Source organism: Dendropsophus ebraccatus, chromosome 8, assembly GCF_027789765.1.
Source record: "Dendropsophus ebraccatus isolate aDenEbr1 chromosome 8, aDenEbr1.pat, whole genome shotgun sequence".
Classification (NCBI taxonomy): Eukaryota; Metazoa; Chordata; class Amphibia; order Anura; family Hylidae; genus Dendropsophus; species Dendropsophus ebraccatus.
In genome coordinates, this window is record NC_091461.1 from 59,320,462 (window position 1) to 59,347,600 (window position 27,139).

The 27,139-nt window shown below is 40.3% G+C and overlaps 1 protein-coding gene across 1 annotated transcript in view; it reads left to right on the forward strand.

Moving 5' to 3' along the window:
- The window catches only part of MICU1 (mitochondrial calcium uptake 1), a 190,604-nt gene that overhangs the window by 158,397 nt on the left and 5,068 nt on the right, over nucleotides 1-27,139 (forward strand). The window contains exon 11 of the mRNA XM_069980528.1: nucleotides 17,831-17,920. Within this exon, the coding sequence (XP_069836629.1) occupies nucleotides 17,831-17,920 (90 nt within the window). The remainder of the gene's footprint in view (nucleotides 1-17,830; nucleotides 17,921-27,139) is intronic.

A 27,139-nucleotide genomic window follows, 5' to 3' on the forward strand; every position in this document is an offset into this window, starting at 1 on the left:
CCAACAGCTATTAAAAATTAGTTGACATACCATAGTTAGTAAATATGGCTTAAAAATGGTTGTATGCGTTCAAGGTAAGTAAGCATAATTTGCCCATTTTATCTGGCACAGACAGCAATCTGAAAGTCTAACAATCTTAGCGTACAGTTAAGGCATAGAGGAATTTCACATCTTGGATGTCACTATGTTTATACCTTTGTTCCCATGGATGGATTCTAAGAGACAGCTGTCCTCCATACTCTCAAGCAGAGTACTGAGTTTGACTAACTTCAGCAGCCCCAATGGTGCAGCAGCATGACTAGGACGACCACTAATCCATTTACACAGGATCATTGTTTTGGGGTCTAAGCAGTCAGACCCCAACCAATAACATACTTATCACCCGTGAACAAGTGGTGATAAGTTCTGATCCTGGATTAGCCCCTTTATGATGGTGATGAGATATTCAGCTGTATAACATAAGTTGCGCCGAAGCTAAATGAATATAAAATAGTTTAATAACATTGTGTATTAATAATTTGTTCCCTGTAAATACAAAACCAAAAGAATTAGAAACTCATCACACTGAACAGTAAGGAGTATGTGCTTAGAATTACTGTGCAATTACTTAACAATGAAAAGCTATTAAGTGTTCATCATAATCTGGCCACACAGTGGTTTTAGTCCATTGCAGTGTGCGGATGATAGAGCAGGCCATATGTTAGCTCTTACTTAAAATGATAACGGTGGTTAAGAGGTTAGTTTATTTTTAGTATAAATGGTAAATGGTTTGGTTTTCTTACTGGTGACTCAATGGTATTAAACTCTTACATCTAATAGATGCCCTTTATAGGTATCTATAGATGCCCTTTAAAATGCTTCTGCCCTCTAACTACAACCTCTAAGCTGAATTATTATCTCAGCATCGTATAGCGTGTTTTGTGTTGTTAGTGCACAGTATAATGTTGTTTAGCCATTTTATACTTTTGGTATTTGGGCAATGTGCAGTAGTTTCATTCGTCTTCTACTCCTATATATTTTGTGCACATATGTACTAATAGAGTTCGCCATGGTGTCAGTCACTGTTGCCAAAAGAATGGCAGCATGTGGAGCTTTTTCTTGCCATCCTGAAACCTCAGCATCTATATTTGCATCTGTGCAATGTTTAATCTTAGCTTCCATTATAAACATAAGTCATGGTTGCTATTGACCTTGAACAGCACACAAATTACATTAAAAAATGACTAACGCTAGGTCAACACAATGGGGGACATTTTCTAAAAAGCTAAGCGCAGATGGGCCTGATTGGTGTACATATTTTCGCAAATGGTCTATTTGCTCCAGTGGCGCAGGGAGGGGTGTTACAGGGGGCCCAGCAGCATGCAGAGGGGGCATGACCTCTGCATGCGCCACATTTATCATTTTTTCAGATGAAAAATAGTGAAACCTACTCCAGCTCTGAGCTGGCGTAGATTTTACTTTGTTCGCATGGGCGGGCTCCGTGTGCACGGGATTTATGTAGAGGCAATGCACCTCTACATAAATCCTCTGAGCTCTGGAGCTGCAGGGAAATTAATAAATGTCCCCCAAAGTGTTTGTTTGGATATGGAGTCTATATAGTTAAATTCAAGATAATAAAGTAAATTCTATGTACATAAGACATTGTGATTTTTTTTTTCTCAAGTTTTCATTTTCCGCCTTGATACTTGTTTTTTTCTATCTTTAAAAAAAAATTAATAGTTTTGTTACAGGGCTAGAGATTGAAAATCTTGTGTATGAGCTTTTTATTAGAACTTTTTACTAGCAGATACCTGTGTATTTCAAGTCATATGTGCAGTTTGATGCACAACTTTGACTTTATTCTGCACTATAAAATAGTGATGTCCCAGGAAAAATGTGCATGCTAAACACTTATTTTTACAGTTATAACAGGCAGAGGTATAAATTTTCAACTTTTATGCAGTTTCACTGCTACAATGATCATTTATCCATCTGCTTAGATCTGCTTAAGATTTTATAGTACCCATAAATAAAAATGTATCTTTGCAAAAGCAAAAATTCAGTGAAATATCTGTCACACAAATATTTAGACCCGTACAGTAAAGTTGCTTGTGGTGTGCACAAACCACAGAAAGACACATGAAAAACGTTTTTCTTAAATAAAAGATGCAAATACACATACAATTACAAAATTGGATTTGCAAAAAATTAAACTAGTTTAAACCACTAGACCAAAAAAAAAATAAAAAACTGTTATTCTATGTGTGTTATTCAGTATGGAATCCTCTGTTACTAAGTGTTTTTGGATTCTGTAGAAAGTCATATTTATAAGGAAAATGTAAAGATGCCCTAGGACCAACTAACAAGTAAAAAAGGCTTTGCCAAAAGTTTTGATCACTTCTGGTCTGAGTGTTCAGACCTGTACTGATCAGGAGAGAGGACCATGCTGCAGCGCATCCTCTCCCCGCTCTGTGTATGAAAAAAAATAGTCTGGCTCCATTATAAGCCCATGTTTTTCTAACAGAGAGCGGGGAGAGGACATGCTGCAGCACTGTCCTCTCCCACTCGCTCTCCCGATCCGACCCATCAAAACTTTTGACATGTCAAAACATTTTTGAAACAGTGACTCTTTAACTACTATGACTCTTGGTGACAAATCTGTTTTTAGATCAAACAGACTCCAGAATAAATTGAACCAGGTTCTGACATTATTTATTTTAGAAGCCTCTCTGGTTATACTTTTTTCTGAAATTCATACAAATCCAAACACATTTTAACCTTTTTTCTGTTGGCCTACAGTATAGCTCAGCTCTCCTCTGCCGGGTTATAACAACTCTCTAAGACATAAAATATATAAATAAACTGCAAGTAGAAAACAGTTTATAGTATAAAATACAGAGGTATTCTGGGTAATACATCAAGCGCTAAGATGATACTCCAGAGAATTGTGCATGTTTCAGTAAATGGAACTCAACCCTCTGCAGATCTAAGGGCAAACCAAAATGATACATAAATCCTTGGAGTAAGCAACTAATTTGTATAGGGAAAGCTGACATGATAACGTTTTGTATCTTTCAGTACTAGAAATAAATAATTGCCAAGTGATCCTAACATAAGTCACAGTATAGTATAATTTCTGAATTTTGGCTGGCGTACTTATATATTATTGTAGATGGGGTATGATCCAGTGTATGGACAGTCTGTTGGCTGTTTATTGGAAAGTATGGTACCAAGAAAGTGTTTACTGTAAAGTACACTCTGCCAGGTGTGCATATGTATGAAGATCTTGGGAGAAAAAGGTGCTAGCTGCCCTAATGCATAATAGTATTGTCTGTGGACCCAACAGAGATTTCTACCAGCAACTTTTCTCCTCCCTATTAAAGTAAACGTGAACTATCATTTGTAAAACCTTCTGACATGTCAGAAGTGTGTATCAGTGGGGTGAGAAGTATGTACCTGGTGCTGAGAACCCCACCTATTGCTAGAATGAAGGGGGAAAAGCACTCAGCAGTGCACGCTCTGCCCTTTTATCTCTGCTATAACTGCAGTCTACTGAATTATAATGGAGCCTACAGAACTTCCGTCCGGAATTTCCCTAGGCTGCCGTTATAATTCCGTAGACTGGTGGTATTGTCAGTTATTGGAATTCATCTCTGTATAGTGGAGATGAAGGGGTAGAACGCTTCTGCCTCTTCATTCTAATGATCAGCTGGGTCTCAGCACCTGGACCCCCACCGATACATAGATGATAGTTACACTTTCATGGTGTGATTAAACACAGAGATTTATCTCACAGATTTTTGAAGCCAAAACCAGGAATTGATTTGAGAAGCGGAGAAATCTCAGTCCTATATGACCTGTTCCCTGTTATATACACATTTTTCACTTACTTTTACCACACAATTTTTAGGTCCCCTTCTTATTTTACTTGGTCTATAAACTGGAACTACCTAAAAATACACAAATAATGTAACTCCTCTTATAACTTGTGAAATCTGTTGTACAATATACTTTCAGATCGATTTCAAATGTGGCTGGTATTTCAAGGTCCAGTTCCATGGTAGGGATCACTTAGAGGTTTAATCCCTGTTTGGGTGAACCAGCTGTTCAAATCACATCCCATTTACCAGAACAAAGGAGGATCAGCTACCCTGTACCTGGTGCTGTCCACCTCTCTTTTTAGGCTGCCGCTGCTGTCACTCCTATCAGTGAGGAGAGGAAACAGCACACTATGGGCGAAAGTTATCAAACATGGTGTAAAGTGAAACTGGCTCAGTTGCCCCCGGCAACCAATCAGATTCCACCTTTCATTTTCCAAAGAGTCTGTGAGAAATGAAAGCTGGAATCTGATTGGTTTCTAGGGGCAACTAAGACAGTTTCTATTTACATCATGATTGATAAATCTCACCCAATATACCTTAAAAATGGCATGTGTATATGTACGCATATATAGATCCCCTTCCTATTTTAAATATTTTTAATTTGTGTGTGTAAGAGTTGAATATAGTAATCCTTAGTAATACTAGCTTGAGCCCACATAGTTCTTGTGTAGCATTACACATTAACACCACACTGATCTGTAGTATAGTGTTAGAATCTAAAAAATAAATCTTGGCTGCATGTTTATTATTGGCAGTAAACTGCCTGCCGCCTTATTCTGGAGGTCAGTGATCCAGTAAGACCTGTATGTAAACATGATTTCTCCCTAAGCCCATTCCCTCCAGTGTTTTGTATCATTGGGTAAATATATTCTGAGAAATGACTTTTCAGATGCACTCAGCGCGGCCTGTCTAGTCTTGGACTGCATCCAAGGAGAGCCCCATCCCTCTAAAGCTTATACCATAAATTATAAAGTTCCTACACTGAGTGTAGTAGCTCTGGCAGGCATCCTTATCCATGGCACTCCAGGGAGAAGGAGGAACTCTCCTCTTGGCTGAGGCTAGATGTTTTTAAATTAGCATTGAAAATACTGCAGTATCACTGCTCCATTAGGCCGAGAGAGAATGCATATAGCGCTATATGAATTATGTAACTACTTGTAAACATTTTGTAAATCACAGTTTGCTCTTTAGGTATGTCCCTTTATTGGCTTCAGGACATATGTAAAGTTAATGGCTGCTTACTTTTCTTACTTTTGTCCTATGTATCTGTCTCACACTCTGCATTTGATCATAACAAGCTAGTGATACTCAATTTTTCTTAGTTCTTTAGTTGCTACTGTGATATTTTTAGTGTAAAAGAAAGCATCTTTATGACCCTATTACACTGAGTGATAATCTGCCGAATCGGTCCGTGTAATAGAGACAGTGATCAGCTGGCAGCCTATTAAAAGCTGAGCAGTGTAAGGGTCTGCTTGTCAAAGTCCCTGCTTTCCTTGCATGAGGGGCAACCTAAACTAGAGGGTTGTATATCTTTATAGTATCCAATGATCTTCTAAGGATACCACAATGTATCTGGGCTGGAGCAACCACAGGGGTGCAGTGTAGCCCCAATTAAAAACATACCTGAACAGGTGTCATTGCCATTTTAAACATCTATAAAAATTAATCTATAAAATGGCCAAGTTAAAATAGCCTTTAGTTAGTGTATCCAAAAGTAGAAAAACATGGCTTTCAGAAACAGCACCACTCCAGTTTGTGTGTGGTATTGCAGCTCAGATCCATTGAAGTGAATGGAGCCACTCAAGTGTGATGCTGTTTTAGGAAGAAAGCAGACATGTTTCTCCAATCCTGGATATAAACCCTTTAAGTATTTACCCAAATTTGGCCTGAACCCATCGATTTTGGCAGCATCAGCCAGCCATCTGTGTGTGTGTGTGTGTGTGTGTGTGTGTGTGTGTGTGTGTGTGTGTGTGTGTGTGTGTGTGGTCCTCCTGACTGTACCAACAGCAGATGTCAGAGGAGATGTCTGGCAGCATTTGACCAAATATGTGTGTGTGTATGTATAGGGATCTTGAGAGATCATTGTCTATATTGTCGGCCAGCTTCATTAGTTACTGTCTTATCATTAAAATACCAAAAAATACCATAAAAGCTATTCAATAGCTCTAAATCAGGGCACGGCACTCTAGCAGATTATAGAGTGAACCCTACGCTATCTGTTGAAGCTCTCGCCTTGTGAACAATGCACCACTCACATTGCATACATTATGTACAATGAGATTGTGCAAGACAATATGGGAAAACGTGTCTATCAATTTTTAATGAGAAAATTGTGCAGTATTCATAAGATATGGTATCATAACTGCGACTTGAAGTCGGTGAAAAAGCCATAATATTTCCTGCCGTGAAATTTATTTTTACATTAAAATGTAACTTAGTACAGAAACCTTCATATCTTGAGTGTATTTTTATATATATTGTTTTTTTATTTAGAGAAAAAAATTATATTTGAGTGTGTGCGTGTGTGTATCTATATATCTATCTATCTATATATATATATAATTTAAAAAAAAATTGTAATTATGTAAAAAAGAGAAAATGCTATTATAGGAAGATATTAGTAAACAACAAATTTCCCTGAGATATGCATTAGTACATTATACAGTAAATGTATGTCTACCTGCTGGGGGAAGAGCTGAGCCAGCGTGACTGGAAGCTGCCACTTTTACTCCTGATTATAGTCATTTGCATATGTCTAAAGCGCCATTCAAAGTCCTTTTTTGCCGTTTGCAGCATCACATAGACGATAGAAAAAAAACGTCTGTTCTCCTCATTTGTCAAGTAGCAGCACTGGTGTGCCGGGCAAGATAGGAAATAGTTTTCTGATTGGGGGAGGGGTCCTACTGCTGCGAAGCCCCACAATCTCAAGCATTGGGACCCATTCCTCCTCTGAGAATGGTGTGGCAGTCACACATGTACAGCACTGGTGAACTCCAGGTAGAGGTTGAAAAAAATGGAACTTCTGCAGAAGCATATACCATTACTTACCAATCTATCCCAGTTTTGAAACTACCAAAAATCCATTTGTTTGAGGGGGGGGGGGGTTGTTCTGTATTGTGTTTCTTTACTACCTGGTTAAGCAGTTCCCAGAATGCCGTACTGGTTCCAGAATGCATTGCTTTCCCTCAGCTGTTCATCACAGTCCTCCACCCCGCCCAAATCTATTGCAGAACATCTAGGCTGTGTTCACACATTGCAGTTTCATTGTGTTACTGAGTTATTTGCAGTAATTTATCATTTCATTGTAGTCCCACCCACACAGCGTGCTATATTCTCTACCTGTAACACCGATATTGGAATAAAGTAAAGAACTTTTTGAATTTAGTTTAATTTTCTTTTATTTCACATATTATGATCAATCATCTTTTATCTTTGAGGTTGAGCCCCACAATAAGGACTTTATCTCATATTATCTTACATGGGATATACTGTTTATGCCTCGTTTTTTCTCCAGGTGGGATTGGCAGTGCCGGCTCTGATCCTCTCTGCCGTTTAACATCATTTACTCGTGTTACTGCATCATTTTTGTGAATTCGCTGCAGTACTGCATTGAAACTCCAACATGTGTGAACACAGCCCTAATTCATTGCACACTTCTGCACAATCAGTGAAATCAGTGCAGCACCTGCTTCTGGCCGGTCAGAGATGGTGAATCACTCAGCCAAGCCTCCTGTGACATCACGCCCTGCCCCCTGTATGCATCATCAGCCTGTGCTCAGCAAACACACACAATGTGAGACAGAGGCATGGAAGATTTGTTTCCTTAGGGGGGATAGCAGAAGGAGCAGGAGACAATGTGAATTGGCACAGAGGCCATTTTTCTTCACTTCCTGGATTTCTATCAGCTACCAGTGTGGCAGAACCACACAGATATACAGTAATACATTATATAGACACATCTATATAACTCTTAATGTACTTTTAATAGAAATTGTTTCCCCTTATGTGGAGTTCCCCTTTAAACTTCAATGTACTTGGACATCTCTAGCGGCTCCCATAGTAAATTAATGGAGTTGCAGGAGACTCATGCACCAGTTAGACCTTCAGATAGTTTTACGCTATCCTGATGGTAAGCATAACTTGGAATCGTGGGGCAACCCCTTTTTATCAATATGCACTTTATTACTATTATTTATTTTTAAAGCGCCCTTGATTCCAGAGTGCAATACAAGTGATAAGGGTTAATACGCAGAACATTGCAAAATCAAGAAGAAAACACTTTGCCTATTAGCATTATTTCCATTCATTGCTCTTTTATTCTAGGCATTAAATGTACCTTCCAGTCTACCTTTCATGTCTATGCCCAGCCTCTCTCTTTGCCTTATCAGCAATTTCTGATCCAGTCAGGTAGATAAACCTTTGCAGATCTTAACAAGAAGCATACGCACAAAATGTATACAATACTTATGAAAATCAGAAAGATTGTCTCTGGCATGTTATCTGGCTACTGTATTAATATTGGCTTCAATCATAGATCCAAGTAGCTGGTTATACAGATGGTGAGGATAGCTCTGCAGCTGGCATGCAACTTTTCTATTGGATTATCCTTGTAACATTTGCAGACTTCTCAACAAGCTAAAATTACCTCCAAATAGCTTTAGTATACAGTGAGCACAGCTCAGATAGTCTACAGTCTGGGGTTTTCCATACAAACAAACCATACGGAGATGCTTGCAGGCAGTACAATCTGTCCATTCAAGGATTGTTTGGAACCCATCAAAGCTCACAAAATAAATTATTTTTGGAATATTATTGTCATGAATGAATGTTTAATACTTTTTTTTATCCTGTAAGTTAATTTAGAAAATGTGACAGGGGTTTGTGAAGCCTAAAACATTACTTTGCCAAACCTCAGGACTCTCTTTGACCGACACAATTTGAATGAGGTGCTGTGGACAAGCTGCTCTGTCTGGATAATGATCTGTAATGGTCATTGGACCTCCAAATGTCATGCATTAAGGGCCTATGCTAAGAATAGGTTACGCTTTAACCCTTTGAGGACCAGGCCCAAAATGACCCAGTGGACCGCACAAGTTTTTAACTTTGCGCTTTCGTTTTTCCCTCTCCCCCCCCCCCCCCCCCCCCCCCTTCTAAGAGCTCTAGCACTTTTAGTTTTCTATCTACAAGGCCATGTAATGGCTTGTTTTTTACAGGAATAGTTGTACTTTGTAATGGCGTATTTCATTTTACCATAACATGTATGACGGAATCCCAAATATATTATTTATGAAGATATAAATAGGTGAAATCGTAAAAAAGAATGCAATATGGTAACGTTTGGGGGGTTCCTGTGTCTACGTAATGCACTATATGGTAAAAGCGACATGATACTATTATTCTATAGGTCAGTCCGAACACAACCACATGCAGGTTTACACAGTTTCTTTAATGTTTTATATATTTTTATAATGAAATCCTTTTTTTTGGCAATTAATTGTTAATAAAATGGGCGTATTGTGACGCTTATAACAGTTTTATTTTTTCACCTACGGGGCTGTATGGGGTGTCATTTTCCGCCATGATCTCTAGTTTTTATTAATACCATATTTGTGAAGATCGGACGTTTTGATCTCTTTTTATTATTTATTTTTTTTATATATAATGTAACATAAAATCTGTAATTCGCGCACTTTTTCCCTCTTTTCGTCTATGCCGTTCGCAATGACGCTTGTTATATTTTAATAGATCGGACAATTACGCACGCTACAGTATATTATGTTTATTTATTTATTTTTATATGTTTTATTTATATAATGGGAAAGGGGGGTGATTTAAACTTTTATTGGGGGAGGGGCTTTGGGGTTGTGTGTTTTTAACTTTTTTTTTTATACATTTTAAGTCCCTTTGGGGGACTTGTACATTGATTACTTTTATTTTCATCACTGACCGCTGCTATTCCATAGGCATAGCATTGATCAGTGTTATCGGCGCTCTGCTCAGTGAACCTGCCTGTGCCGTTTTAACGGTCGCTACGGGGATCCCAATCGGTAAGTGACAGGGTATTCCCTTGGTAACTTACACTTAAACGCCGCGGCCGAGCAGTGGTTAAGGTGTTAAGTCACACTGCAGCGTGTCATTATCGGTGAGGTGCCCCCACCTGCTATGAAGCGCGCTCCGCACAAATATAGCACACATTGAAGATAAGGGCTACAACTTAGTAACAGTCTCCTCTACAAAAATATATAATGTAGGGGGGGTCCTAGGTGAAGAAAGTGGGGGGGAGGGAAAGAATTAACAGGAACCATGGGAAGGGGGTGGTTAGGGATGGGAAAGGAAAAAGGAGGATTGGGGGGAGGAAGGAGGAAGGTCCTGCATCTTACCACATTAAAGAATTAGATGCAAGAGAACATGTTTCATATATTATGAAACAATCTATCAGGATTGATCACGTTTCAGTAGAGTAATCCAAGGATTCCACACTTTCAAGTAGGCATCATGTGAAAAATTCTGCCAACTAATTTCTTCCAGCCTCCGGGTATCTTCCACCCTTTCAATCCAATGAGATATTGAGAAGGGGGGGGGGGGCCTTCAATGGAGCGGGACAAGCATTTTAGCTACAGCTACCAAGTGGGTGATCAGAGAGCTTTGTTCGGACAAAGAGAGGGGTTGGTGCCCATAAGAGAACATACTGTATTCAGTAGAAAGTGGGAAGTTGGAATTGGGTAGTTTGGAGATCCATAGGAGCAATAGCTCCCATAAGGGGCGAATAACACTACAAAACCACCAAATATGGGACAATGAGCCTCTTTCTCTACCGCATCTCAAGCATGTGTCATTAGATATGAGTCCATGGTCAAACAAGAAGGCAGGGGTTCTGTACCATCTAGCAAACAACTTATAGGAGGCCTCTTGTACTCGTACACATGTGGAGAAGACGTTAGAGTGAGTCGCCATAAATAATGTGTAGGTTTTCTATTGGGATTCGCTGCTGCTCTGGACAGTTGCTGTCTCGGACAGAGGTGGCAGCAGAAAGCACTGTGTCAGACTGAAAAGAATACACCACTTCCTGCAGGACATACAGCAGCTGATAAGTAATGGAAGACGTGAGAGTTTTAATAGAAGTAAATTACAAATCTATATAACTTTCTGAAACCAGTTGAGTTTAAAGAAAAAGATTTTCACGGGATAACCCCTTTTAAAGCATGGTAACGAAAAATAAATAAATTGCAAACTTTCTTTATATCACATCCACTGTTGATGTAGATTTTGAAAGTTATTATTACATGTACACTTTATGGGGTGTTCAGTTTCATCCGTTTCTCACTACACAGCCAAAAGTAATGCAGAGCGTTCCCCTGGGTTACAAACACTATATGGCCAAAGTGTAGCTGCGATGCTACTTAAGACACGCAGTACATTTTTACATATACCTGCAACATGCTTATACATTAACAATTTTTTGGAAACCACTAACCATGCCATTTTGTTGGACAATCAAGTCTTCATGTTTTTTATGTCACAGTTAAAGGCCAAAATACAAACTATAAAGAATTGTTAAAGTAAAGAATACTTACCTAAAACCTAAAGCCTAATAATCATATAGTCCAAGGGTCTTAAACTCTATCAAGTGAACAGGCTGCAAATAATTTAGTATTTTATAGAATTAAATAAAATACAAAATCATTGTTATGGAATTAGTTACAGTAATAATGCCCCTGTGCCCCCATTAAGTAATGTTGCCCCTGTACTATAAAGTGCACCTTGTGCCGCATGCTAGATTAGTGTTCCCTGTGCCCCTATACTTATCATAAGTGATGGCCAGTCAGGAAATAAAAATTCTCAGTCCCATCCATTGGTGAGTTCTGCTGCTGTTCCTCTTCAGTTTTGCAGCCTGTGAGCCACAGGGATGGGATCCCCAGGCAGACATGACATATCATCATGCAGGCCAGTGCGGAGATCATGTTTTGAAAGCTTTAGGTATGAACTACATGCAGCTTGTGTGAGGGAATAGTAGAGCGGGGAAAATATAGCTCTGGTTCTGCCAGTCCACTGGGGGACCCAAATGCTGTGAAAAGAAGTGGTTAGTCAAATATCTAAGGCACTGGGTAAAAATTCACCTGGATGCATTGTGGGGAGTGGGCTGTATATATTATAATATTTATTTCAATGTACATGCTATGTGAGCAGTCCAGGGGAATCACAGCTTGTTTTGTACACTTGCATAACACATTTGTTTGTGCATGACAGTCTGAAGAAGATGCCCAGTATACAGTAAGGGCTATTTGAACATGGTGCCCAGAAGATATTACACTATTAAGGAGCTCTGCTTATTTTCTTTTATAAGTTTCCAGAATGCAAAAATGAGCACTGCAAGCATTATAAATTATGCATTGCTTGTATGAGAAGAGTGGCTCTTTAAATAGCTAAGGGGGGGGGGGGGGGGTCAGACCAGTCATAAACCAGTGATCTTGAATAGCCAGAAAGGCCAATTCAGATCATTTTCTGCCAACTATTGATAAACGCAGAATGAAGGCAGATTATGTTGGGCACTGCAGCTGTAAAATCATTTATGCTATACAACAGATCTGCATCCAGTCATTCAAAGCCCAGAATGGGTCAAGGGTCATGGAAGGGATCAATCAGCAGTTTGTCATTTTAATTTATAGCTTTGTCCTCCAAAACAGCAGCTTTCAAAGGCCAACCATGAGCAACAAGTCAATAAGATAAAAGCCTGTCTGAAATGTATACATACAGACGAATGGGGGGATGGAACTGACTAAGTCTGCTGCATCATGGTATAGGGAAATGTGTATACATCAAGGGCCATTTCTTCTTGGGAGCTTGTATATATGAAAACATGTATTTATACACTTTATCAGCAGTTTACACAGTAGGCATGTATTCTGTATTGCAGACAGTAGTGGAAAAGATGATTACGCACAATGACAGCGCTGCCAGAGGCACATTATTCTCCTTGGCATATTTACTCTAGGCTGAAGCTGGCAGCCAGGTATGATCTGCCGTTTATTCCAAACACATTTGTATGGGTCTCTGTAAAGAACTGGCAGCAGGTTGTGAAGAGGCTGTCAGAGTCATTTCTTATTGAAATGTCATGCAGGTCAATGCAGCCCGTTGGATCTTGTTTGCACCTGTCTGGGGTGAAACAAGCTGGCAAGGCAAGGGATGCTAATATGCTAGGGCTCAGCAATATCCACGCCCGCTGCTCATCTTTTTAACGAAGTGTCCTTCAGATTCACGCATCTGCAACTTTTAATTAAAGCTCAAGGCCCTTAGTCCAGGCAGAATGGCATTACAGGTCAGCACACAATGACAATATCATACATGGGTAACTTTATAATGGCATATGGCTGTGTATACATTTTCACCAAAACACCTTTTTTTATGCCTACAGTGTGTGTGTGTCATGGATAGATTTATCCTTGGGTCACACCTATACTGTAACAAATATTAACAGGTAGTGACATTAGCCTCATTCTCCTAAAGGGGCTGTCCAATGATGCATTTCCATGTGCTCTTCACATTTTGGTATGCAGAGACTCTTCTTACGCCAAGTGGTTAGGTTGCTGAGGCAACCATACTGCGTCTATTGAGTTCTGCGCATAAGTCCTATTAATTAGATCCATAATTAACAGATCCAGATCCATAACCAGCAGCTTTTTGGCTGGTTCTACAGAGTTTAAACTGTGAATAAATAAAATGCATTTTCACTTTAGGTTATATAAAACAAACACAAGCAATACAAACTGCACTACCAAGGTTCATCTTGTAGGTAAAAATACAAGGGCATGTATTTTAATGGGCTGATGAGAAATAAGCTAGAAATTGGAGGCATTTTTTAGACAAGTTTACAAAATAGTAACAATTAAATAAAATATTCTGGCTTAAGCACCTGGGTATTGTTGAGGTCAGTCCCTATGGACCAGGTTAGGGGTAATAATCAGAGATGAGCACAACTCGCGCCCGATTGTTTGGCATTTGAATACCGGTGGCTGAAGAATGCCGAATGATCGAGTTGTGCTCATCTCTAGTAACAATAGATGATGTCTGGAGTAACTCATATGCTAAAGCAGACCTGTGTCATCTTTTTACAGTAGCTGAGTATGCCAAGTTTGGGGTAAGACAGTTTGGGGTGTCATCTATAGGAAGAGATACCACAGGCACTAAGAGGAGAGGGGGGGGGGGAAGAGAGGAGGGAGTAGAGGACATGAAAGAGGTACATTAGGGTTGCTAGTAAATCCTAAGGCCATTAAAGATGCAAAAATGCAGGCGTAGTAGTTCTAGCTTACACAAGTCCCCCTAGCCATTTCTGCTGTGATCTGCTATGTTTTGGGGCCATTGTGGACGTTTTTCATCCATCTTTTCTTTACTTCCTGGTTTGGATCATTTGAGCAAGGGACCTGCTAAACTACCTAGACCAGCATTCTCTGTGTGTCAGAACCCGCCCCCTTCCACCAGTCTACTTTTTGTAACTCCTCCCTCATTTCCTCCTCCCAGTGACCACTAGCCTATCTAAAGTAAGAACCACAAAAACACCAGCCAGCCATCATTCCCCATATGATTTCTCCCCATATCCCCAGATGCTGCTGCCTCTGCTGTAACATGATAGAAGCCACCAGCACAGGCAGTCAGCTCTTCTGCATTGTATATATAGTATCTATGGCGAAGAGCTGCCACTGAGGTCCAGTGATGTCCCTGCATGTATATGACTGCCACTGAGCTCCAGTGATGTCCCTGCATGTATGTGACTGCCACTGAGCTCCAGTGATGTTCCTGCATGTATATGACTGCCACTGAGCTCCAGTGATGTCCCTGCATGTATATGATTGCCACTGAGCTCCAGTGATGTCCCTGCATGTATGTGACTGCCACTGAGCTCCAGTGATGTCCCTGCATGTATGTGACTGCCACTGAGCTCCAGTGATGTCCCTGCATGTATGTGACTGCCACTGAGCTCCAGTGATGTCCCTGCATGTATATACAAGCTCTGCTGGATGGGGGGAAATGATGGGGGAGTAGTGGTCACTGTTCTCTTCTTCTATAGAGCACAAAGAGTCCATTTCTTCTTCACAGAACACTGCAATATTAGGCAGCAGGGTCAGTTTCTGTGATTCTATTGGTTCTGAGGGACCATGTGATGAAGATCCTGAAGAGCACTGTCAATGGTTAAAATGGGACCTGTGACCCTGAGTGTAACAAACTAATAGGACTCTCTCACTGCCAGGACCGCCCAGTGCTATGACACCTTCTGTGATGTATTGGCACAAAATGGAGCACAGCAACATGTATTGTGACAACAATCATAGAAATTTTTAGAACTACAGAACTTCCTGTGCAGCTGTAGAGGTGGTCAAAGTAAGGGAAAATGACCAGACCGGAACTGGAAGCACATGGGTGGTATGTATAACTTTGGGAAAAGAACAGAAAACTGGACAACCCCTTTAAGTGCAGGAAATATTAAAAATTAGCAAACAGTACACAATGGGGGCAGCTTAAATCTAGGAGTACAGTTAGTTTAAATGGGTGCTGTAGATGTGGCACAATGAAAAGGTAGACAGGTAAAACCAGGTATTGCTATACCAATGATGATTATTGTGGCATTTTATAAGTCACTATAGCATACATATTTATTTACTATTTTCATAGCCCTAATTGCATTGATTGCAGACTGCTTCCTTAGTAGCATGAATAATGTACATTGCATTTTACTTTCTGATTGTTTCAATGTTTTGTGTATATTATTAAAGATATGAGCAGGCTGATTTAGAAGACATATTTGCCAGTCATTTGTTAGCCTATTAATTCAACAATAGTTAATTCTAGTTGTTCCTGTTCAGTAATAGTAAATTGTTTTACCATTACAAACTTTTTTCACATAGTGTTTTGTGTGTTCTGGGGCTACACAGCGATTCCCGGTTGTGCGACCAGGAATCATTGTGTCCCACTGCCTGTCATGTCACCTCTTTACTGATGCAGGTGAACTATGTCTACCTGCAAAGTTGGTTCATTTTGAGATGCATTAAAGCATAAAAGATTGGCTTGTGTAGGTGTGCACAGATTTAATAATTAAAAATGCTACAAATTAGAAACTATATTAGTTATAAGTAAAGAATAGTACTGTAAGTAAAATTCCGCTTATCAGCTAGAAAAAGACTCTTGATGTTGTTAGCAGTTCTGTGAGCTCCATTCTTGTCCCCAGTGTACGCAGAACTTTTCAGACGATCACCATCTGTACATGCCCAATACATAATTTATAATCGGAACAAAAAGATAACTATCAAGAGGAATGTATATCATAAATAAACATTAAAGAAGTCCAGTGTCAGAACAATCAAAGGCTCCAAATATCTCCATTTGTAACATTTAGTTCTAACTGTAGTGTGTCAAAGAGATCTTGAAAGGTATTTAAACTGTATTATGTGTTTTATCTGCAAATGCAGGAAGACTGGGTAAATAGTGATTAGAGAAGTGCCGGTAAGTAAATCACTTACTAGAACTGCCGTTAAGGGCCGTTGTGTATTTCCTATATTGAGAGTGTTCCTAAAATGAGCATCAAAGCTTTTCAATTTCCATCTGCAAACTTTAACAAAATCTTAAATAAGTGATTGGGTCCTCATGTTCCCACTAAATGTAACCACCTTATGCTGTTATCTTCTGGGTTTCTTCCAGCCTGTTTGAAACACGTCTATTGGGTAACTGTGTTAACCTACTTTTTAGTAACTCTGTACCAAGATTTTCTTTACTGCATTAGAGATGAGCGAATTTACAGTATGAACAAAGCGAATCACTTTGTTCCTACCGGCATTCTGCTCATCAGGCTGTGGGCTCGGACCTCTGTCCCACTCCGTGCCGCTCCTCCCTGAGTGCTTGGAAAAGATGCATCGAGTCCTAGGAAACTTCTCCCAGTTTCCCACGACTGGATCCATCCTTATTTATTATGTGCAGGTCTTTAGCTTTTTCACAAATCTCAGTGCAACTGTGTGTGGACTTCACATGCTGTGTGCAACGTGTCGTAAATTATGGCCATAGTACACATAGATTAAACTTGCATAGATAAGGCTGGTAGTACATACACTGCAAATGACAAATCCCCCCCATTGTGACCATTTTTTAGGGGGAATGTTATAGATTCCTCAGACGCCATACTAAAGGGGCAACATGATGCCTATGTTTGTCCTTGTGCCTCAACTAAGCATTTGCATGGAAATTTGGGAATAAAGCCTACAGCTTGACTAGAACTATTTACTTATGATCTTGTAATAATGAGTGCACAATAGTAGTCATTTACTTATTATAATAGAAAAGTAACACTTACTAAAAAAAAAAGCTATTTACTGTGCTTAAAAGTGCATCAAGCGGCAAAACAATACAAATAATAAAAGTAAATGGAGAATTGTTTTAATTTGTATCCAGAATTAAATGTTTAAAGGGGTCCCAAATGGGGACACACAGAATTATTTATGAGATCCTTAAAGGGGTTATCCAGGGTTAGAAAAACAAAGCTACTTTCTTGCAAAGACAGCACCACACCCTTCCCCAGGTTGTGTGTGGTATTACAGTTTAGCGCCATTTACTTTAATGGAATTGAGCTTCGAAACCACATCCAAGCTGAGGACAGGAGAGGTGCTGTTTCTGGAAAGGAAGTGGCCATTTTTTTTCTAAGCCTGGATAACTGTTGGCAAGTATGTTCTGGCTTATCATTCTGTTTTTTAAGTGCTTCTAATTTTATATAAAAGCTGCCAGTTATAGAATCAGTAGCCATGCTTTACATACTGTAAATGTTATTTCCTCTTTTATATACTGAATTCATAAAATCTAATAAGAGTTTCGATAAATCATAGCCAGCTGTGCACTGTCTGGAATCATGGTGTTAATGAGTAATAGCTGCCCCAGGGATTTGCATTTTAATAGCATTCATTTATGACTCTGCTCCCTTGTTGTTCTATCTCTAGTTACTATGCAGCAAGTTGCCAGGACAGTGGCGAAAGTGGAACTCTCGGACCATGTTTGTGATGTAGTCTTTGCTCTCTTCGACTGTGACGGTGAGTGTGTGCGATAATCATTTATATTTATTCATGACTCCTCAGCTACAAGGTTTTTTACAATTACACTCTGGGGAAATTTGTTAGCCATTTGACGTGAAAATAAAAAATATACCTCCAAGGCCTGCTTTATTACAATCACGTCCTCTACATTACCCTTCAAAATTCTGTCTTTGACAGATATATAGTTAGTTTATTTTGGGGCAATAAAGTTTAGCGCTGTTTGTGATCCGTACATTGGGGGATGGGTTAGACCTCTCTGTTGAGTAATAACTTTTATATATATATATATATATATATATATATATATATATATATATATATATTATAGTAGTATAAAGTTTGGTAAAGATGGTAAAAAGTTTGAATCGGTCAGGGTCTGGGCATTTGATGTCACTGTATTTTAACAGCAGCATTTAAATGGCTTGTACAAGCGGTGGCCCAGTAAGGGGACTGGCCTCTCACAATGTGATTGCGGGAAACCGATCTGTCGCAGCCTAGGGGGTGCCTTCTGAGGTGTCTTGCTGTGCTGGCTCTGTGATCGCTATCGGCAGCTTTCCCTTCCCATAGTAAACGTTTTAATCGACCCCCTCGACCTGTTTCTTATTGACGCGTGCGAAATCTCCTGAACTATAAAATTATCACAGTTCTGGTCATGTCTGGTAAACTGTGTAAGCACCAAAAAACTGTGTGCCAAATTGCCGATTTTTGGTCACATCAGATCCAGGTGTGAAGAGGACAAAACCTTTACCCCCTGCCCCCAGAATGTTTTTGAAATGTGCCTTTTTTTCCAATTTCATCACACAAGTAATCTTCTTTTTTTCCGGTTTTAAAGCATCATTTATGAAAAATTAAGTGTGACATTACAAAGTACAATTGATGTTGCTAAAAACACATGAAGTCTGACCAGTACAGATAGTCACGGCTCAATATGTCCATCAATCACATGACTGCCTTCTCTCTGTGAGCGCTCAGATGGCCTGGGAAACACTGGACTTCCTGTGTTTAGACTCTGGAAAAAAACAAAACAGAAAACAGGAAGTGCTGTGTTTTCCATGATAAATTAAAAAAAAAAAATGAATGTAAACTGCAAACTTGCTTTATATCACATCTACTGTTGATTTAGATTTTGAAAGTTATAACGACAGTGACACTTTAAAGTAGATTTCAGAATGAATTCTGCAATGCAATCTACATAAATAAACAATATTAACAATCAGAATCCCATTGAATAAATAGCTTTTCTGCAGTCCTTCATACACTCAGTGGAAAGTTCCCATGGCATGTTTTTGCTGTGACAAGAGAGTTTTCACCATGGAAATGAATGTTTGTCATTTATTTTGGATGCATACAAGGTTTAGCCCCATTGAGTCACCATGGGGATCACCAGCAGCAAATCTGCTGCAGATATCCTAGACAGTGTTTTGGATTCCTGCCAAGGAAACACACATTGGACTGTAAGGGTATGACCACAAATAATAAACATCTCCAGGGGTTCTGCAAGTGAATTTGCAGCAATAAAACTACACTGAGTCCTGTGGATTGAGGCATGGATTTGATGATGTGTAGTATGGTACAAAAGAGTCAATATGTAAATGTCCCCATACACCTTTAATAACCTGTATCTGTAACTATCAGTTATCTCTCCCATCCGGCCCCGTCCTCCCCATACACCGGAGTGTTCGATACATCCAGGCAATCTTGCGTTCACTATAAGAAGACGACTGGTACGCCATAGCCAGAGAATTAAAGCTGCAGCTTATCTCTTCTAGAACAAAGGGGTCAAGTGGTGATCACACAAGACCCCAAAATAAATGTATTACTGATTTCCATTGGGGGAATCGGTAAAAAAACCCAAACAAACAAAAAGAAAAAGTATTTCTGCAGCATAAACCGACATGGTACAGTGTGTGGATGAGATTTGCTAAAATCTCATCTATTTTGCAACTGTAATAAGCTCCAGGTTTTCTACCCAGAAGTCCACAGTGTATTTACCCTGTGTGAACATACCCTTGTTGCTACTACCCAATCTGTTTTCTTAAAATTGAAAACACTTTGGTTATTTTTAAACCATTGTAAAAATGTTGGATCTCTGTTGTACATTTTATAAATGTCCTCCTGATTTCCGTATATAAAGCCTCAGAAGTGGTGTTCTCCTCCAATGGCTCTTTTCATTCCTCTGTAAGTGTTCAGCATGTGTGCTGTGTATGGAAGGGATTCCTGCCTGCAGTGTATACCCCATAGGCTTGTTCACTCTCCATCTCCTTCTATGTAATTCTTATGCTGCCCCCAGGGCACATTACATAAGCCTGCTCCTCAATGTGACTAATTATTATTGCTGCATTGTGTCCAGATCATATGGGTTTTTCTGTTAATTGGTCACATATCAGACATTCAATTCCCTTTGACATATGTAGACTAGCAATGAAGACGCTGTGTAGCATAACATAACCCCTGTTTGTTTTTTCAGCTTTCATATTCTTTTTATGACTGTTACATTGACATAGTTAGAATGATCATAAAAAGTCATAAAATCAGATATTTTTCAGTTTTAAATGGTGACTTGGATCTTAAAGTGTTACTATCAGAAAAAATTATAGTAACGCCATAACTACAAACTCGTACCCTGCACATTGTATAGTGCTGCATAGCTAGTAGTAGCAGCCTTCCATTCTATTTCTAATGAACGTAGCCATGCCCTTACCTGCACTGCTTTATTTGTTATAATGGCCGGACCACTGTACCAGTGAAGCACTTTTGCGCCTCTGCCTTTTGTCTCCTACCCTTTCTTCATAGTTTGTAAGCAGGATCCTCACCCCTCATGTATGGCTTGTTCATTATATGTATATTTCTGTAATGTCTGATTTTTGTCTATGTATGTACCCCCAGAATTGTAAAGTGCTGCGGAATCTGTTGGCCCTATATAAATTATTATTATTATTATTATTATTATTATTATTATTATTATTATTGTTATTATTATTAGGGAGCTGTAATGGGATTCCTATAAAGTTTTTTTTTTTTTTTCTGCACCATGCTCTACATGATACAAAGGTATTCACCTTTGAAGCAAGCCTTCATATACAGGCAACATATGGAGGCTGCACAGGCCCCATGCACTAAAGGCCCCGATGCACAAGAAGTTGGCTGAACCTACTGAATTGGTCAAACATGTAATTTGTATGAGCCCCTCCCAAATCTCATACAGTAAGTAAAGTAGGGGGAGAGAGTAGGGGTACAGTTATGTTAGATTTCAACTTTCCATTGCTTTTGTTCACTGACAGATATGCTGCCGCCAGAGGAGTCTGGCAATCACTTTTCCCCTCCTTTCTTTATTCAGAAAACATCAACTCGCAGCTGAATGTGTATGGAGGGATCACGGTAGATGTTATAGATAATGGCCTTAAATATCTTGTCTTTTAAGACCTCAACAGCTGTTTACTCATTAGAATGCAGGAAATATAAGGGATATAGTAAAATAAAAGGTCTGTCTATAAGAGGTATAAAGAGACTGGAATAAAAAATTGGATAGAAGGAGGTAAAGAGGATTATAAATGCTACTAAGGGTCCTCTTACATTGCACCACTCTCTGATCTTGGTGGTCCACAGGAACAATCACTCTATCGTTTGTGCGACCATTAACATTTATTGTTAATGGCCAGACATCTCCTGTTTACACAAAGAGATGTGCAACCAATAACTATAGATTTTACGGCCGGTCAGAAGACCCAATCAGCCAATGGACGGGCGTTTCCCACTTTTATACAAGCAGATTATCTGCCGAACGTTTATAGCAATGCTCGTTGCCGATAATTGGCCCATGCTAAAGAGCTTTAAGACCCCAGACTCCAAAAGTGGTCCTTAGATATACAGTGGTACCTCGGTTCTAAAACTGCTTGGAACTCAAACTGTATTTTCAAGAAAAGTTTGCTTTGGTTCTCAAACTCTAGCTCTCAAGGTTCTCTAGGTTCTCAAACACTTTTTTAGTGCACCCAGTCTTGAAGTACTCTGTATCTTAATGTTTTTGCGAGCGTGGATGGTGGGTTGTATGTGCTGAGTTTAGTGCTGGTGAGGCTTCATATACAGTACAGTACTGTATAAGACTGCAGGAGTGCATATACAGTACAGTAGTAGTACAGTCAGTGCACCACCATCTCCCATCTGTTACAGTGCTGGGATGGGGGGGGGGGGGGGCACTATACCAATGATGGCTAACCTTGACACTCCAGCTGTTGTTGAACTACAATTCCCACGATACCTGGGCAGCCAAAGCCATATCTCATATCTTTGGTTGTTCAGGCATAATGGGAATTGTAGTTTTGCAACAGCTGGAGTGTCAAGGTTATCCATCACTGTACTATACAGTAAAGGATGAGTGAGGAGTTAGTGACTACTGTATTATAATTGCTGCTTTTTTTATGTTTCTTGTGTATAATTTACTATACTTGATAGTGCTGTTCTTTAATGTCTTGTACAGTATATTGCTGTTCTGTAAGGAACTGCACGGATTATATTGGGCACTATACAATGTAATATATGGGTACTGTAGGTAATTATTGGTGGGTGCTGGAACCAATTAAACACATTTACATTATTTTCTATGGTAAGACACTGCTTGGTTCTCAAACTGCCTTCCAGAACCAATTAAGTTCGAGAACCGAGGTACCACTGTATTATTGACATTAAGAAAGATTGTGGCATTACAAAAATGAGTGATTGGAAGAATCCCTTTATTGATGGGATAAGGCAGTTAAATAGCTACTCCTGCTCAGTTTTTTCCAGAAGGAGGCTTCCAAAATTGCAATATAGTTGGACATAGCGTTGCCTCCAATTGTAAAGGTTTAGCTCCAGTGTTTTCAGAGACCGATGTTTAAAGTTAAATAATGCAATGGAACCAGATTGTGGCCACCCCAGAGTTCCTAAATTGTGGCCCCGCTGTACAAAGCTCTAGTGAGACCACATCTGCAATACTGTGTCCAGATTTGGAGACCTCACCTAAAAAAAATTATTTTTGCACAATTTTGTGTTGTGCAAAAACTCACAGACCTTGCTCAAAATTTATTATTAGGCACACAGGCCTTGATAAATCTTGGATGGATTTTTTGTGTGCTTGTGCAAATTTTTGGCTAACAAAACTTGTCTTAAAACTATGCCAGGGTATGAGTGATTTACTGCTGCACAATTTTTTGCGCAAAAACTATAAATACTATAACTACTATATAGCACATGATAAATCTGGATAATAAAGTAGCTAACATGAAACCATGCCTTATTAAAAAAAAAAGAAAAAAGGTGCAGCTGGTGTAAACTGGTCAAAAATAGCGCAAATGCTTTGATAACTGTTGCTTTAAATTTTACGCCGTGCATAAAAACACCAAATTAGCCAAAATAATTACTCAAAGAGAATATTTTTTTTATGTACTTCATGTAAACTTCTGAATATGAGGCAAATACATTTATCTTTGTGTTTTCTGTGTGTGGAATGCCCAATGCTTTGTTAGTTTGGACAGATTTTTTTTTATTAAACATTCTTTTTATGGCCATCTAATTTCCCAAAAGTCAGGTCTAGGTGACCATGCTCTCACAGCAGTAAAAATTTTGAGTGTTTTCGAATCGTATAATTCTCTTTAAGAACACTTTAAAGAGTCTTGAGTCTTTTATGAGGAAACCATGACTGGTAAAGCTTTTACGTTAATAATGTGTTCCAATAATGAATACATTGTCTGCACAGACACTGACAGGACGTGATTAAGTGACACCGTAATGAAGATAATGACATTGTACCCAGGCTGATATTTACTGTATCCATTTAACTAATTACCTTTATATTTGTAGTTCACTTCAGTTGAAGAACCTATGCCTTAAGCAGGAACAAGAAATAAAATCCTGCACTTTAACCACCAAGTTTAGAAATGAGTAGGAGTGATGAGATGATGTTCGATCTCCCCACTATTGAGCAATATTGTAAAGTTTGGAAAAGACGTCACTTTTATTATGTGTTTAAGGCAAATATATCATCAAGAATTTAGGCCCAGATTTGTGGGAAGAAAAGACATGCAAAATAGCTCTTATACCTCTTGAGCAAGATGTCCCTTTAGCATAAAATCCCCAGTCAATGTTCTAAGACACCTAGATTGAGTGAGAGTTGACCTGAAGGGAACTATTTTGCATATGCTTTCTCCCCAGAATTCCCAGAGAGACAGCAAGTTCGCAGCGAAATCCACTGCGGATCCCAAACTCATTTTCTATGAGACTACATACTCACAGCGTGATTGTCATCCCACTGTGAGTAAGTCGTACTCAGCCAATCAGTGCACGGTCCCGCCACAGTCGCTGATTGGCTGGACGGGACCTATGGCAGCTGGAGCGTGAACCAGGTACAGTATTCCCCGGGCGGCAGTGGGTTAAGGGGGCCAGTATTTACATACTTGCTGCGGGAGGACAAGTGTACACCAGTATATATTTTACACCCTCTGATAAATCACCCCTTTTTTAAGGCCAATAAGCTTGATATACTGACACATTTTCTGTTTTGGAGAGAAAACATTTTTTAGTACTCTCCTACCTGTTATAACAGACAGGATTACAGTGAAAAATGACACCAGTAGCTATAACAGGTTGTGGCCCCTTTCCTACAGAATTATTTCTGCATAGGTCACAGAGCATGCCTTAAAATCTTACATAAAAATGTATAGGGTCCTTTCCAGTATCTTGGATCTTTGATTTCATTGCATACTGTAAATGCTGCATTACACCTGTTGCGTCGCTGCACAAGAAATTTTCACTTGTCCTAAGCGGACAACCCTGGTAAGCATCAGTATGTTGAAATAATGTGTTTTACATAAAATCAAATATGTATGGATATATAAAGGCTTTTATCCCAGGTCCTCTCCTACAGTGCTCATAGCCTCAGCCTTTGTTTCTCTATGTAGAACCCTGTTTTGGTAATCGAGGCATCTGCATTGCTCATCCGAGAAAAAAGAAATTAGACTGTGCTGAACCCGAGTGTCATATGGCTCCTTGTTACTGGGCAACAATCCCTGTATAGCTGTAGCCTTTATTTCTAGCAATATATCATAACAAATCCATATGTGACCTGCACTGTACAATAGCTTTATGTCACAGCTAGGTCGACCTGTTTATTGTTCTTGTTTGCTGTCTTGATTATGATTACATATTTAATTTAACAAAAATTGTTTGCAGAAGGATCCAAGTGGATAAAGCACAATAACATTTCATTAAAACGTATGTGCAGAACGTAGGGCTGGGCGATATTGACCTAAATCATTATCGCGGTTAATCGTACATGTAGCCGCGGTAACGATAACTGAACGATAATTATGACACGCCCCTTAGGTAAGCCACACCCTTCTGCAAGCCACACCCACTTAACCGTGCCAACCTGGGGATATTTTGTTTTAATAGAGTAAAAAAAAAAGTAACTCACTGAGCAGCAACACAAGGATGAGCCATTTAGTCTATTGTCATTATTTGTTATTATAATTAGGGGGTCTCAGAGAACCTGGACATGTATATACAGGTATACAGCTACAATAGGACATGTATTTACGGGTATACAGCAATGTACAAAGTACAGGACGTGTATATACAGGTATAGCGCTATGTACTACATAGCTGTATACCTGTGTATGCATGTCCTGCAGTGCGTACATAGCTGTATACCCGTATATACACGTCCTGTAGTGGCAGTATTATATATGTATGTCCACAATACAAGACGTGTATACACAGGTATACAGCTATGCAGGTTCTACATTAAAAACACATGCACACTCAGCTAAGCTGAGCATTCATGTGTCTAATGGTGCGTTTACACAGGCAAATTTAACGGACAGATCTTTGAAGCCAAAGCCAGGAACAGACTATAAACAAGGATCAGGTCATAAAGCAAAGCCTGAGATTTCTCCTCTTTTTAAATCCATTCCTGGCTTTGGCTTCCAAAATCTGTCAGATAAATCTCTGTGTAAATACACCCTTAGAGGATCACAAAAGGCAGCTGGGGGTGGAGCAGGGGCATAGCTAGGATTCATGACACCCCATAGCAAAAAAAAAAATAAAATACATGGGCCCCCATGAATTTTGTATGAGCCCCCCAACCTCTGGCAGCACATCAAATAGAAGAGGGGGCAGCTGAAGCGGGGGCAAGGGGGACTGCAATTAGAACTGGGGCAGAGTGGCAGCAGCTGGGGGTGATCTGGGCAGAAGGGGGGACAGAAGCTGGGGGTGATCTGGGCAGAAGGGGGGGCAGAAGCTGGGGGTGATCTGGGCAGAAAGGGGGGGGCAGAAGCTGGGGGTGATCTGGGCAGAAAGGGGGGGGGCAGAAGCTGGGGGTGATCTGGGCAGAAAGGGGGGCAGAAGCTGGGGGTGATCTAGGCAGAAGGGGGGGCAGAAGCTGGGGGTGATCTAGGCAGAAGGGGGGGCAGAAGCTGGGGGTGATCTGGGCAGAAAGGGGGGCAGAAGCTGGGGGTGATCTAGGCAGAAGGGGGGGCAGAAGCTGGGGGAGATCTAGGCAGAAGGGGGGGCATCTAGGCAGAAGGGGGGGCAGAAGCTGGGGGAGATCTAGGCAGAAGGGGGGGCAGAAGCTGGGGGAGATCTAGGCAGAAGGGGGGGCAGAAGCTGGGGGAGATCTAGGCAGAAGGGGGGCAGAAGCTGGGGGAGATCTAGGCAGAAGGGGGGGCAGAAGCTAAGGGAGATCTAGGCAGAAGGGGGGGGGCAGAAGCTGGGGGTGATCTAGGCAGAAGGGGGGGGGCAGAAGCTGGGGGTGATCTAGGCAGAAGGGGAGGGTGATCTAGGCAGAAGGGGGGGGGGGCAGAAGCTGGGGGTGATATAAACTGTATATTCTCCCTTGTCACTAGGGAGAAGATACAGCACTGGCACACACTTGGCCCTCACGGCTGCCACCTCCTCTCCACCCCCCCCCCCCGTCGCTGACCTGCTCCTCATACCCGGCACACACGCAGCATTTCTGACAGTCGCCGACCCGCTCTTCATAACCAGCACTAAGTTCACACGCGGCCCTCCTGGCCGCACGCACCCGCAGGTTCCCGGTCTCTGGAGAAGGAAGTTGCAGGGACCGGGGGATCGTGTGATGGATGGCGTCGCTGCGCTGGGGCTGTATAGCGGGATGTGGGGGCGCAGTGCAGACCCCCGATCCCGCTATACAGCTTCACCACCCACAGCGACGCCATCCATCACACG